At 44.0% G+C, this 12,973-nt stretch overlaps 1 protein-coding gene across 4 annotated transcripts in view; it reads left to right on the top strand.

Moving 5' to 3' along the window:
• prex1 (phosphatidylinositol-3,4,5-trisphosphate-dependent Rac exchange factor 1) overlaps positions 1-12,973 on the top strand; it is a 100,467-nt gene that overhangs the window by 10,724 nt on the left and 76,770 nt on the right. For all 4 annotated transcript variants that reach the window (XM_032568388.1, XM_032568357.1, XM_032568366.1 and 1 more), the window contains exons 2-3: positions 9,828-9,893; positions 12,472-12,594. In XM_032568388.1, coding sequence (XP_032424279.1) covers positions 9,828-9,893; positions 12,472-12,594 — 189 coding nt within the window. The remainder of the gene's footprint in view (positions 1-9,827; positions 9,894-12,471; positions 12,595-12,973) is intronic.

The following is a 12,973-nucleotide window of genomic DNA, read 5'->3' on the forward strand; positions in this document are numbered from 1 at the left end:
CAGCCAGCCAGCCAGCCAGCCAGCCAGCCAGCCAGCCAGCCAGCCAGCCAGCCAGCCAGCCAGCCAGCCAGCCAGCCAGCCAGCCAGCCAGCCAGCCAGCCAGCCAGCCAGCCAGCCAGCCAGCCAGCCAGCCAGCCAGCCAGCCAGCCAGCCAGCCAGCCAGCCAGCCAGCCAGCCAGCCAGCCAGCCAGCCAGCCAGCCAGCCAGCCAGCCAGCCAGCCAGCCAGCCAGCCAGCCAGCCAGCCAGCCAGCCAGCCAGCCAGCCAGCCAGCCAGCCAGCCAGCCAGCCAGCCAGCCAGCCAGCCAGCCAGCCAGCCAGCCAGCCAGCCAGCCAGCCAGCCAGCCAGCCAGCCAGCCAGCCAGCCAGCCAGCCAGCCAGCCAGCCAGCCAGCCAGCCAGCCAGCCAGCCAGCCAGCCAGCCAGCCAGCCAGCCAGCCAGCCAGCAGCCAGCCAGCCAGCCAGCCAGCAGCCAGCCAGCCAGCCAGCCAGCCAGCCAGCCAGCCAGCCAGCCAGCCAGCCAGCCAGCCAGCCAGCCAGCCAGCCAGCCAGCCAGCCAGCCAGCCAGCCAGCCAGCCAGCCAGCCAGCCAGCCAGCCAGCCAGCCAGCCAGCCAGCCAGCCAGCCAGCCAGCCAGCCAGCCAGCCAGCCAGCCAGCCAGCCAGCCAGCCAGCCAGCCAGCCAGCCAGCCAGCCAGCCAGCCAGCCAGCCAGCCAGCCAGCCAGCCAGCCAGCCAGCCAGCCAGCCAGCCAGCCAGCCAGCCAGCCAGCCAGCCAGCCAGCCAGCCAGCCAGCCAGCCAGCCAGCCAGCCAGCCAGCCAGCCAGCCAGCCAGCCAGCCAGCCAGCCAGCCAGCCAGCCAGCCAGCCAGCCAGCCAGCCAGCCAGCCAGCCAGCCAGCCAGCCAGCCAGCCAGCCAGCCAGCCAGCCAGCCAGCCAGCCAGCCAGCCAGCCAGCCAGCCAGCCAGCCAGCCAGCCAGCCAGCCAGCCAGCCAGCCAGCCAGCCAGCCAGCCAGCCAGCCAGCCAGCCAGCCAGCCAGCCAGCCAGCCAGCCAGCCAGCCAGCCAGCCAGCCAGCCAGCCAGCCAGCCAGCCAGCCAGCCAGCCAGCCAGCCAGCCAGCCAGCCAGCCAGCCAGCCAGCCAGCCCGCCAGCCAGCCAGCCAGCCAGCCAGCCAGCGCCAGCCAGCCAGCCAGAGCCAGCCAGCAGCCAGCCAGCCAGCCAGCCAGCCAGCCAGCCAGCCAGCCAGCCAGCCAGCCAGCCAGCCAGCCAGCCAGCCAGCCAGCCAGCCAGCCAGCCAGCCAGCCAGCCAGCCAGCCAGCCAGCCAGCCAGCCAGCCAGCCAGCCAGCCAGCCAGCCAGCCAGCCAGCCAGCCAGCCAGCCAGCCAGCCCAGCCAGCCAGCCAGCCAGCCAGCCAGCCAGCCAGCCAGCCAGCCAGCCAGCCAGCCAGCCAGCCAGCCAGCCAGCCAGCCAGCCAGCCAGCCAGCCAGCCAGCCAGCCAGCCCGCCCGCCCGCCCGCCCCCGCCCGCCCGCCCGCCCGCTCGCTCGCTCGCTCGCTCGCTCTTCCCTGCCCTGCCCTGCCCTGCCCGGTGAAGCAGACAGTGCCCCACACCAGCATATTGTCCATCTCTGTCTTCACACCTTGTCGTCTAGCTGCCCCTGCCCATAATGACACTCTGGGTGCTCCTCAAATGAGAAAAAGCTTGAGGTCACACATGCCTCAGGTTCAGTTGTGACTAGAACCCCACCTATCCCAGAGATTTGTGGTCTCCAGTTTTTTTAGTTTTACAAATGTTAACCATTTTTCTTGCTGTTTAGCGGTCAGTAAGTATCTCTGTTAGGCTCAGGGGTGATGTCACACTGTGTGTAAGAGAATGCTGTCACTCTACTACAACACCATCACTTCAAAAACAATAATTATTTTTGGTCTAGTTTCCATTGCAGATATCTTAGTACATTTGAAATAAGACAAAAATAACTTACAAAAGCAGCTTTTCAGGCAGATTTGAGCTTGTTTTAAGTCAGTAATTCTTGAATATTGATTAAAAAAGTTCTTGTTCCACTAACAGATTATTTCACTTGTAGCAAAACATTTTTCCCATGTTTTATGTGAAGTAATCTACAAGTGGAGCTACAACGTTTTCATTAATATTAAGGGATTACTGACTTATAACAAGCTCATATATCTTACTGAAAAGCTACTTGTAAGTTATTTTTGTCTTATTTCAAGTATAGTAAGATATTTGCACTCGAAATCAGGCCAAAATACTTGCTAAGATTTAGTGATTTTTTTGTCTGTTAACAAAGGAACTTATTTAGGTAGATAACCATTTAGACAGTCTTTGACTTCCTAACTACTTAGCATGATTAGCTTGGTTAGCCTTAAGAGCTGTAAACATGAGTGTCTGTGTGTGCATCTTTATCTTAGCTCTGATATTTGTTGTACTTTATACATTCTGGAATTTTCTGAAGTTTGCTTTGGCTCACTTTTCTTCCTGAACGTCAAATTAACATCTTTGGGTGACTTGCTCTAGTTGTATGTAGAAGAAGTTAAGTGTTGTAGAATTAAACGCCCTACATATATGAGTTAACGCCGAGTCTTCCCTCAGCAGGAGCATTCACACCAAAGAGTGTTGTGGTGGGAGCGATCTGGTATCAGTAGGCATGCTGCTTTCACTGCCATGTTACCTGTAAGGTAGAGCACTTCCTGATCGTTGGTTAATTCCTCAAAAAAAAACACTTTAGTGCTCAAACCTGCTTTCAAACCTGAGTTTGAATGCAACCGAGTTAGAGGCCAGCCACATGTGTCATGTACTTCCTTTTAAGAAAAAGCCACACATCCTGTCCAAAAATGACATCTGGTTCTTTTGTGTTGAGAGGCAGCATTTTGTTCTGCTGGCTGTTTGTCCTTCTTTCCCTTCCAAGTCAAATGGCTGATTCTTCACCTGAAAACCTCTTGTAATTGATTTGCTGTCTTAAATTCATTTTTAACATTGACTTTTGTTCTTTGTGATTGCAATGTTTTCACTTCCTGTTTGCATGCCGCACAAAAGGAGAGGAGTGTTCAAACCCCGTCTTTTGCATAATTCTTTTTTTTTTTCAGCATTTGTTGCTCTTAAATTGTACCGGATCCGATAGGAAACCCCGACCTTGGCTCATCCAGCTCAGGTGACTCGGCAGCGAGTGGCACCAGTCAGCTTCCACATGGCTCTGGAGACTGGTGCAGTTTTTGACATGCATCCTGTACCAGTGTACATGTAGCGTTTTAATCTGTTCCGTTTAAAGATTTGGTTCCCGGAAAGTGTCTTTGCAAGATGCTGGGGATCATCGAAAGGCAGACTTTAAAAATGCAGAAGCAGCTTCAGTTGACCTCAATTGTGCAAACTCTAACCACACAAATGTGCCTCTCTTTGGTTTTAGTCCTTAATCTGCTATGAGCCGGCTGATCACTGCCATTTACGTTTCCTGTGGGCCTCACAGTGACTTTTCGCCAACCTTCTTTCTGAGCTGCACCTGATTATTGGCTGGATGTTTTCCTCTTGCAGAACCGTAAACTGCTGTACTGGCTTCAGGAAAACCTGTTTTTGTTAGATAAAGTGTGAAAACACCCTTGTACAATAGTATGTTTGAAAGGGGTGTGTGAGTTGTAAAAATGGTAACAAAAAGTTTACGTGCTGCACAAAGGCAGCAAGGCTACACAGTAGTGTGTAGTTGTGAAGTGGAGGAAAAACATCAACCATTGTTTTTTGATTATGGTTTTTTTTGCAAATCAAAATCTTAAAAGATGCGTTGTGTTCATTCCCACCTCAGTCAACACTGTAGAGTTTTTGTGCAGTTACAGCAGCAAATCTTTTGAGTAGGGCTGCACCGATTGCAGTTTTCTGACATACTGATTTTGGCTGATGCAGTTGGTAACAGTGGCGTGTCTATAGTTAACCGCACATATGTAGACGTGACCTGGTGGTTTGGTCTGCCCATCAGCCCTTTCTCACAGCAGAACAACGAGTCAGTGGCTGGTTTTCAGAACTTTCTAGATAAGATTGGTTTCTCATTTGAATATTGATCCATTGCTGATCCCCCAACATTAAGGAAACCGGGCCGATTTATCAATGCACCCTGATAAATCTTTACCATTTTTGCCTGTCTGGAGGCTAAAATCTTTTCACATTCTTCTTTTCCGAGTCGCTCAGGCTCAAATTGAATGAAGAGCATTTGTGTATTGCAGTTTTCAAGTCTTGTAACAGATTCTTAAGTGGATTTGGGTCTGGACCTTGGGACGTTCTAGCTCATCATGGATATCTGATGTAAACATTGCATTGCAGCTGTTTTCCTGTTGTAATCTCTGCCAGGTTTTCTCCAGGATTATCCTTCATTCATGCTGACCTGCTTCGCCTGATGCGCTCTGAGTGATGTACAGAGTTAGTTTTCTACCACAAATGGAGTTTTGGTTAAAGACCAGTAGCCGACTTTGTTACTTTTTATCAAAGATGTAGAGAGGAAATTATATAGAGATGGTCTCCTTTCGTAAATAGGGTGACTTGTGAAGGTAGCGCTTGATTTTAGTGAATGGCGTCTGATTACAAATGTTTTGATTTTTGAAAACAATATGTTTTGTTCAGGCTCTGTGGGTCTTTGTCATATTTGGGCTTTAAGTGTTTAGATTTATTTGTGCTGTTAAGGAGATTGTTACATTTGGTTTCTGTTCCAGACTGATTGAGAGATTGCTAAGGATTTCAGAGCTGGTAGATGTGAGTGTGCTTCGTGTCAGTTTGAAGTGTCTGCTTCTGCTTCAGAGGATGCTGTACTTCCCTGGGTTCACCACAGTGACAGTCCTTGGTGTATTCTGTGTATTTGCATTGTAATTGGCAGCTGCTTTGTGGTCTAATAAGGACCTTCATGGTTTTGTTACTCGTCTCCGGTGGGATTGCATCATGAGCAGTTTCCCCTCCCGACAGTGCGACGTCCCTTCCTGGCAAGAGACCATCATGTGCAATATCTGTGTTTTGCTGCAGCTGAGCCCCGTCTGAGCTCGTCTGACTCATTAGTGTGAATCTCAGGGAATCAAAAAATTAATTTCTGTCCCATCTGACAAATTATTATTATCGCACTGATTGATACCTTTTCTTTTTTTAGCTTCTGGTAACAAGGTACCTTAGACATGCAATGTGTGCTGCAGGGGAGGAACTGCTGTAACAAGCAAAGGTGCTTCCAGAAAAAGTTTGGATGCAGGAAAAAATATAAATAAAGCACAAAGGAACAATATATATATTAGCTGATTATTCTAATTCTAACCTGTAGCAAAATAATTATTTTTTTTAACCTGCCTACCATTAGCGTTGATTTATTTGGAGCAGAGGTGACGTCACACTGTGAGTGAGAGAAAGCAGTTTCATTAAAATTTTACTTTTTGTAAAATGAAGACAAAATTATTATTCTAGATTTGATGTTTTATGCTTTTTTAGCATAGTTCGCAGTATTTGTCTGTATTAAGCCAGCCAGTCAGAAGTCAGATGCTCTGTAACAGAGAGCGATTCAAAGCTCAAAAGGAAATGAAAAAACTTGCTGTAAAACCTGTTGATGCGTCCTGAAGGAACAGTAGAGTTTCCTTTGATTTTTCTTCACTCAGCAGAAACGTTGCTAAGCATGACCAATTGACAGATGGATTAGATTTTTGATGTTTTAACCAGCTAGTCTACTATCTGGGCTGAACAAAGTTAAAGACAGTCTCTTTTAAAATTACACTGATTCATGTACTCTGACTTTAGAAACAACTTGTTTGTTCTGTTTGAGGTAAAGCCTACCAAATGACATCTCCAAACATTAATATTTCCTGTTTAAAAAAAAGAGATTTTAGGCAGGAAAAAGTCACCTCTACCTGTGTTAACTGAGCAGATGGACCTCATTCAGAAGTAATTCAGGATCATGTGATTATTGAGAATGTTGTGGCTTGCTTTCTGTACTGATGACAGCATGCTGATGTCAGAAAGGATGAAGAAAAGGTTGCTTCAGATATGAAAGTAAACCATGGCCATTAAGTGCTGCCTCTCAGCATGTTGATTAGACAGTAATTTTCTGTAGAGGAGTATCCAGAGGGTACATGGCTGTTATTCATGACCGTCCTCATCCCTAATAACTGCATCTTGATTTATATCACTGTGTGTTTGCAGCATGGAGTCGTTCTTTCCATTCCAGTGATACATAATTCAAGTTGAAAGCTCAATCAAATCTGCTTCAGAGGGACTGGCAGAAAAACTGGCTTTGTTTTTAGCTCTGTGTTTTCAGCCAATTTGCCAAGTCAGTCACACCCAGTTAACAAAAGTCGCACCGAATTTACGCAGCGGTGGGTTGTTATTGACAACCCGTCATACATCCAGCTGCAGATTTAGATGGTGGAGAAAGTCAGAACAAATCAGGTTCCTGTCTCACTTCTTTAAAACATGACTGACTTTCCTGTTATCTCGGCAGGAAGTTGGCCTCTCTGCCGGTTATTACGCTCAAAAATAGATGAATATGAAAATGTGTCCTGACTGCAGTTTGACAGATCGTGTTGCTTTGCATTCTAGGTACCGGCCAACCAGTATCCATCAGATGTCACCGCCTTCCCAATTAAACCCGAAATAGCTTCTCTTGGGCTGGTTCAATGTTGTTTATCACAACTATTTTCTCAAAATAAAACAGTTCAGACTCTAGGAGTTAGTTTTTTTATTTCCCAGTTCATTCTGTCCTCTCTTGCTCTGCTGAGTATACTGTCTGGGCGAACAGTAAAAGCCTCCCAGCTTTTTCTCCAAACCAACCTGTGTGCTTTGTGACGGAACAATGAAGATAGACAACACATCCCTGGTTGAAATAAGGAACTCCCTGTTACTCTTTCCAGCCAGCCTCCCTTCTGATCGCCACATCTGCATGACACATTTTCTTAAATTGTGACTCAAGGGATGCTTCACCTTGGACCTCACCATTTGTTCCAGTCTAAGCTTTTTTCTCCTCATCCTGTGGCTCTCATGCTTTCTTCTGCTCTCACCGCTCTGCCTGTTCTCTGTTTCTGACTGAATTCAAAGCTTGTTTCCTGCCTCTTCTCATCTCCTCTTTCACACCACTGACTCCACCAGTGTGGATCTAAGTTGCCATATGGGAGATTTAATTAGCGTACGCCACAAGCACAATCAGCTCCCTCTCGAAGCCAGTCAAGAACATGACAACCTCTGCTTCCCTTTAATACTGCTCTTAATTAGTGGTCGCAGCTCATAGCTAAAGACACTTGCTTTTTATATGCAAGAAACCTATGCAAAAGCTGGTAAAGGCGGGAAAGCAGTGAAACAAACCTTCCTTAAACTGCCCACTGAGAGGAAATTATACAGTTGATGCCTGACAGTCTGGTTTGCAGGATTCTATGTTTAGAGCAAATGTGTGATTACAAGAGCTGGTCTTTCATTACAGACGGTGACTTACTGGAACTTAGTAAGCAGGCTTTTAAGTTGGAGTTTTGCAAAAAAAATATTTATCGATACTTCTTTTTCACACTTGGTACAGCCACAAAGTTCAGTGGCTGTTATTGTCATTTTCTGTGACAGACCAATGCAAAGTCGAGAACAACTGTGAAGAAGGAGGAAAATGATGGATAGTTTTCAATGAATAACTCAGGAAGTAAAATACCTCAGCAGAGGTTTAGGGCGGTGGCTGAACTTTGTCCAAATGAGTTTTCTTGTAAAAAGGGATAAATACTCAAAAAACTTGCATCCCTTACTGTTTGGTTTATATTTATTGTCATAAACATTAAGTTTAGTGTGAACATTATAACGTTAATGTTATTTCCCTCAACTTGCACAATGAAAATGAAATGGATAGTTGAGATTTGTTTTCAGATAAAGTTCTTTGCAGAGTGATAATCAGCAGGTGTCTGTACTAAACTCATCATAGACGGGCATCTTTGACTTATAGACAGTCAAAGATGATTTTTACCTTCTTAAGACATCCAACAATGAGAGAAAAATCCATACTGGTTCATGAATGGTTATCAGAATCAGCTTTAATTGTCAAATTATGACCATAATCTGAACTGAATTTCTGTTTCACATTCCTACAGTGTGCAGACATTTAATATAAATGTATAAACTTTAAAGAAGATTACAAAACTAAAAGTACAATATGTACATACGTATATGTATATGTACAGCCAATATATTTGTGTATTGCTTTTCTTATTAACCTTTTACATCTCCCTCACTTTTCCATTAGATTATTATTTTTTTTATAAATTTATCTGACTATATTTTCTCATTACCTTTAATGCTGCATCTGAAACACAGATTGCAAAGCGAAACACAAAAGACCAACGTAACCGAATACCTTCACCAAAAATAGATTAACAGGGTATGGAAAACATAAAATAGCAATTACTTAGATGTCCACAGTGTTTTATTTTTTTGGTTTACACAGTATTGATCAGAGTTATTAATGCATTGTTCTTGGTTTCTCTGGTTTTGGGTTAATGAAACACCATCACACTTTTTAGCAAATGTTTCGAAATGATATATTTATTTAAAACTGTGAAGCCCTGGAACAGATGTTCCAAGATTTAAAAATTCGTGTTGGTAAAACCACCAGTTTCCCCTCATGAATCCCTGTGGTTTAATGCCCTTTAATGTTGGAGTAACCAGAGGTTTCGTCTGGCTGTGTTGAGCAAAACGTTACGCAGCACTGCCCCTCCCTTACCTGTTGCTGCCTACTGCTAGTCAGCTGCAGCATTAGGAATAATGTCCAATAGGCAAAACTGGCCTTTAGTTCCCTGTTTCACTGTAAACTGGCTGAAGCTTTGGTGTATGTTGTTTCCCACATACTGCATATTTCATATTTTATAGGCTAAAAAGTGTAAGCAGTATAAAATTTAAATATATACTGTATATATCTGTGTATGCCTCAAATAAGAGGTAAAAGGGTCAATAACCTTGAGCTTCACTTCTACCGTTCATCTCTGCAGCCATAGACTCCAGGTTCATCAGCTCCCTTTATGCACCTGACAGAATATTGATTTTCAGCCTTGAGGCTTTGAAAGCTGGAGACAAAACAGGAAAAAGAAGCGGTTGGGGGGTGAAGGGGTTCATTTGTTGGTTATGGGATCCATGTCGTCTCCTTTTTAAGATCCGATTAGTGTCTGGAGATGAGACAGACTAAGGGAAGGTTCAGCCTGTCAAATAGTGTGATGATGGGGAGAGAAATGAGGAAGATGTAAAAAAGAAACTGTTGGCAGATTCACTTCCTTTCTCTCTTTTTTTTTTGTCATGTCCTGATTGGTAGGTGTCAAAGCATATGCCTGCACAGGTAAAGCTCACCTTGATGTGATTCTATTGCAGCATCTTTCTGTAGAGATGCTGTAATAGAATCAGTAATTTTGGTTTAACTAATACTTGGGTGCATCAGATTCCTACTGTTAGTTGCTTGAGGAGGAAAGGTGTTGAACATATTTTTATTAAATTGATAGTTCTGTGCAACAATAGGAAAACAACTGAGATACGACTTTTTGCAGATAAGTGTGTGTGTGGGTGTGTGTCTCTTTCTGCAGAGCCTCTGACAGAATCTGTTTGTACAGTATACATTTCCTTAAAGAAGGAAAGACATGCGCCTTACATCTGAAACAACATTTCCTTAAAGAAGAAGAGACATCCTTTCAGATGTAAGGCCTTACATCTGAGTTGGCCCACTTGGACTTCCAGACCGCAGGAAGTCTGTCTTGTTGTTTTGTTTTAGTGACCCAGGCGCCTCTGAGAGCCCCCGTGTTTCTTCATTCACATTAAATTAAATGTTCTGTTTTTAAGTATCTGTTTCTGTTTTCTCTTGAGGCGTTTCTTCAGAGAATCAAGCAAATTCCAGATGACCAACAGTGTCTTTCACCTGAACACGTCAAGGTAAGCCCCCAAAAGCCCAACGCAAACACACAATTCTTGAAATATACCAATTGATCGGCCAGAAATTGGAATCAACCAATCTTTCATTGATCACCTGTGGTTAGTAACCAGCAGGCCAAACTTAGATAATTAGATAAATTCTTATCCTATTCAAAGATTCATCCAAACTAAGAAGTCCTACTTTCCACTTGTGTAAGTATTAATCATCTGCATACGCACTGATGCACGTTTTTGAATTTCTGAAACTTGAGATAAAGAGGAATAAAAAGACATAATATTGTAATGTCTTCATGTTCTATCTGGTTTAAAACTCTAATACACTCCTGATCAAAATCTTAAGACCATTCCAAAAATTGCAAGAATTAGCATTTTGCACCATTGAATCTTAAGAAGGTTTTAAGTAGAGCTTCACAATGTTAAAAGGACAAATCAGTGCAAGGGACAAGAACATTTGAGCAGGGAATTGTCTGAAAACTGCATTTACACTCAAACATGATTTTTTCAGCTGATCAAAAGTTTAAGACCATAGTCTTTAAAAGCCAAAAGCTGTGCAAACATCTGGATTCCATGTCATTTTCTGTGAAGTCTTTACACTGTCAAGACCTCCTGATGGCAAAAGCTCACTGACTTTGAACATGGTAGGATTGTTGAGCTGCATAAGCAAGGCCTCTCACAACGTGCCATCGCTGCTGAGGTTGGACGCAGTAAGACAGTCATTTTGCATTTTTTAAACGATCCTGAGGGTTATGGAACAAAAAAGTCAAGTGGTAGACCCAAAAAAATTTCACCAGCTCTGAGCCGCAGGATCCGATTGGCTGTCCGTCAAGACACGGGACGATCCTCTACCCAAATTAAGGCCATTACTGGTGCTGACTGCAGCCCAATAACCATCAGACGGCATCTGCGAGAGAAGGGCTTCAGAAACAAAAAACGTCTTCAAAGGCCACGTCTTCTTCAACGCCACAGAATTGCCCGTTTGGACTTTGCAAGGGTGCACCAAACATGGGACATTGAAAGGTGGAAGAAAGTTGTCTTCTCTGATGAGAAAAAATTTAACTTTGATGGTCCTGATGGCTTCCAACGTTACTGGCATGACAGGGAGATCCCACCTGAGATGTTTTCTACACGGCACAGTGGTGGGGGCGCCATCATGATTTGGGGTGCGTTTTCCTTCAATGGAACAATAGAGCTTCAGGTTGTGCAGGGGCGTCAAACAGCAGCTGGCTATGTGGAGATGTTGCAGCGGGCATCCCTCATGACTGAGGGCCCTCGTCTGTGTGGTAAGGATTGGGTTTTTCAACAGAACAATGCTGCAGTTCACAATGCCCGCCTGACAAAGGAGTTCTTCCAAGAGAATAACATCACTCTTTTGGACCATCCTGCATGTTCCCCGGATCTAAACCCAATTGAGAACATTTGGGGATGGATGGCAAGGGAAGTTTACAAAAATGGACATCAGTTCCAGACAGTGGATGCCCTTCGTGAAGCCATCTTCAACACTTGGAGCAACGTTCCCACTAGCCTCCTGGAAACACTGGCAGCAAGCATGCCTAAACGATTGTTTGAAGTCATCAACAAGAATGGTGGAGCTACTCATTACTGAGTCCTTTTTTCTGACACTTTGTTTCTGTTTTGGGGGGTTTTCGGGTTTTTTTGAGCTATGGTCTTAAACTTTTGATCAGCTGAAAAAATCATGTTTGAGTATAAATGCAGTTTTCAATTAATTCCCCGCTCAAAAGGTTTTGTCTCTTACGCTGATTTCTTCTTTTAACATTGTGAAGTTCTACTTAGAACCTTCTTAAGATCCAATAGTGCAAAATGCAAATTCTTGCAATTTTTTGACTGGTCTTAAGATTTTGATCAGGAGTGTATGTCTACGCACCTGCAGTACATTTTCCCAGATATTATAGTTCTTAAAATAAGGGAATCGGTTTAAATAATGGGCAGGTTAGCTGATTGGTATCAGCCATGAAAAACTTAGTTGGTGTGCATCTTAAAAAATATATCAGTTCCCATTAGGCTTATTGTAATAAGCAATAAATCAATTGATCACATGATAAATTATAACAGGCTGAATAATTTCCATCGACATGATTAATTGATTTTCTCTTTACTCTCTTTCTGCCAAAAACTGAATGATAAAAATCTTCAGTTTGGTGGTTTGGGCTCAGCTATCTATTTTCTGGAATAAAAAGTTTTTTTTTTTTTTTATAAAGACTTAATAATTCATTTTATTTGTTGTTTCTGTAATTTTGTTTATTTATTTTGGATATGTAAAATGCCTTAAAGTTCCAGTGTTAAATGTTTGTTAGAATTTAAAGTTTATTGGCCTTTAACAATGTGATCTTGCATTATTATGTAATTACCATTATATTACTTGAAAATGGTCTCAAAACAACAATATTATTGTTTATCTCAATCATTTCTGAGGGAATTTATCTAGTAACTTTTGTTACTGTGACAGGCCTCATTCTCACATATAAGTCCTCGGATGAAACATTTAACATTGTCTACCTTATCTCCCTCTGTTCATCTTCCTTCTTTCACATCATCTTTTTTTGTATTTTTCCACACACAGATCCTGTTTTCCAACATTGAGGACATCCTGGAGTTGCATAGAAAAGTGCTCTCTGCTGTGGAGGCCGGCTTGCAGCCCGAACCTCATCCTAACCACTCGCTGGGCCACGTGTTCCTGCAGTTCGTAAGTACACAGAAAGCAGAGGATAGCAGAAGGCCACATGGATTGAGCTCGCATGCATGAAGTCTGCGTTCAAAAGCACAGACATAAAACACAAACTTGTTTTTACCCTTAACCATAGATGCAGGGAAAATGTCTTTTCCTTATCTCATGGCCCCACAAACCAAATCAGTTGCACCGATTCTTCATCATTTGGTGATTCTGTCTTCCTCTTTTGCCACTCCATCACTATCTGAAAGTCCAACTGACACTAGCTCAACCCACCCTTACTGCTCCCCTCTGGATGAACTCGTTTGGCCCCCAGGAACAAACAAAGAAGGGTCTGTGACCGGGGAGGAAGACATGGTGTGTCACTCAGCCAGGGGGACAATGTTCCTGCTGG

This window comes from Xiphophorus hellerii, chromosome 1, assembly GCF_003331165.1.
Source record: "Xiphophorus hellerii strain 12219 chromosome 1, Xiphophorus_hellerii-4.1, whole genome shotgun sequence".
NCBI classification, from domain to species: Eukaryota; Metazoa; Chordata; class Actinopteri; order Cyprinodontiformes; family Poeciliidae; genus Xiphophorus; species Xiphophorus hellerii.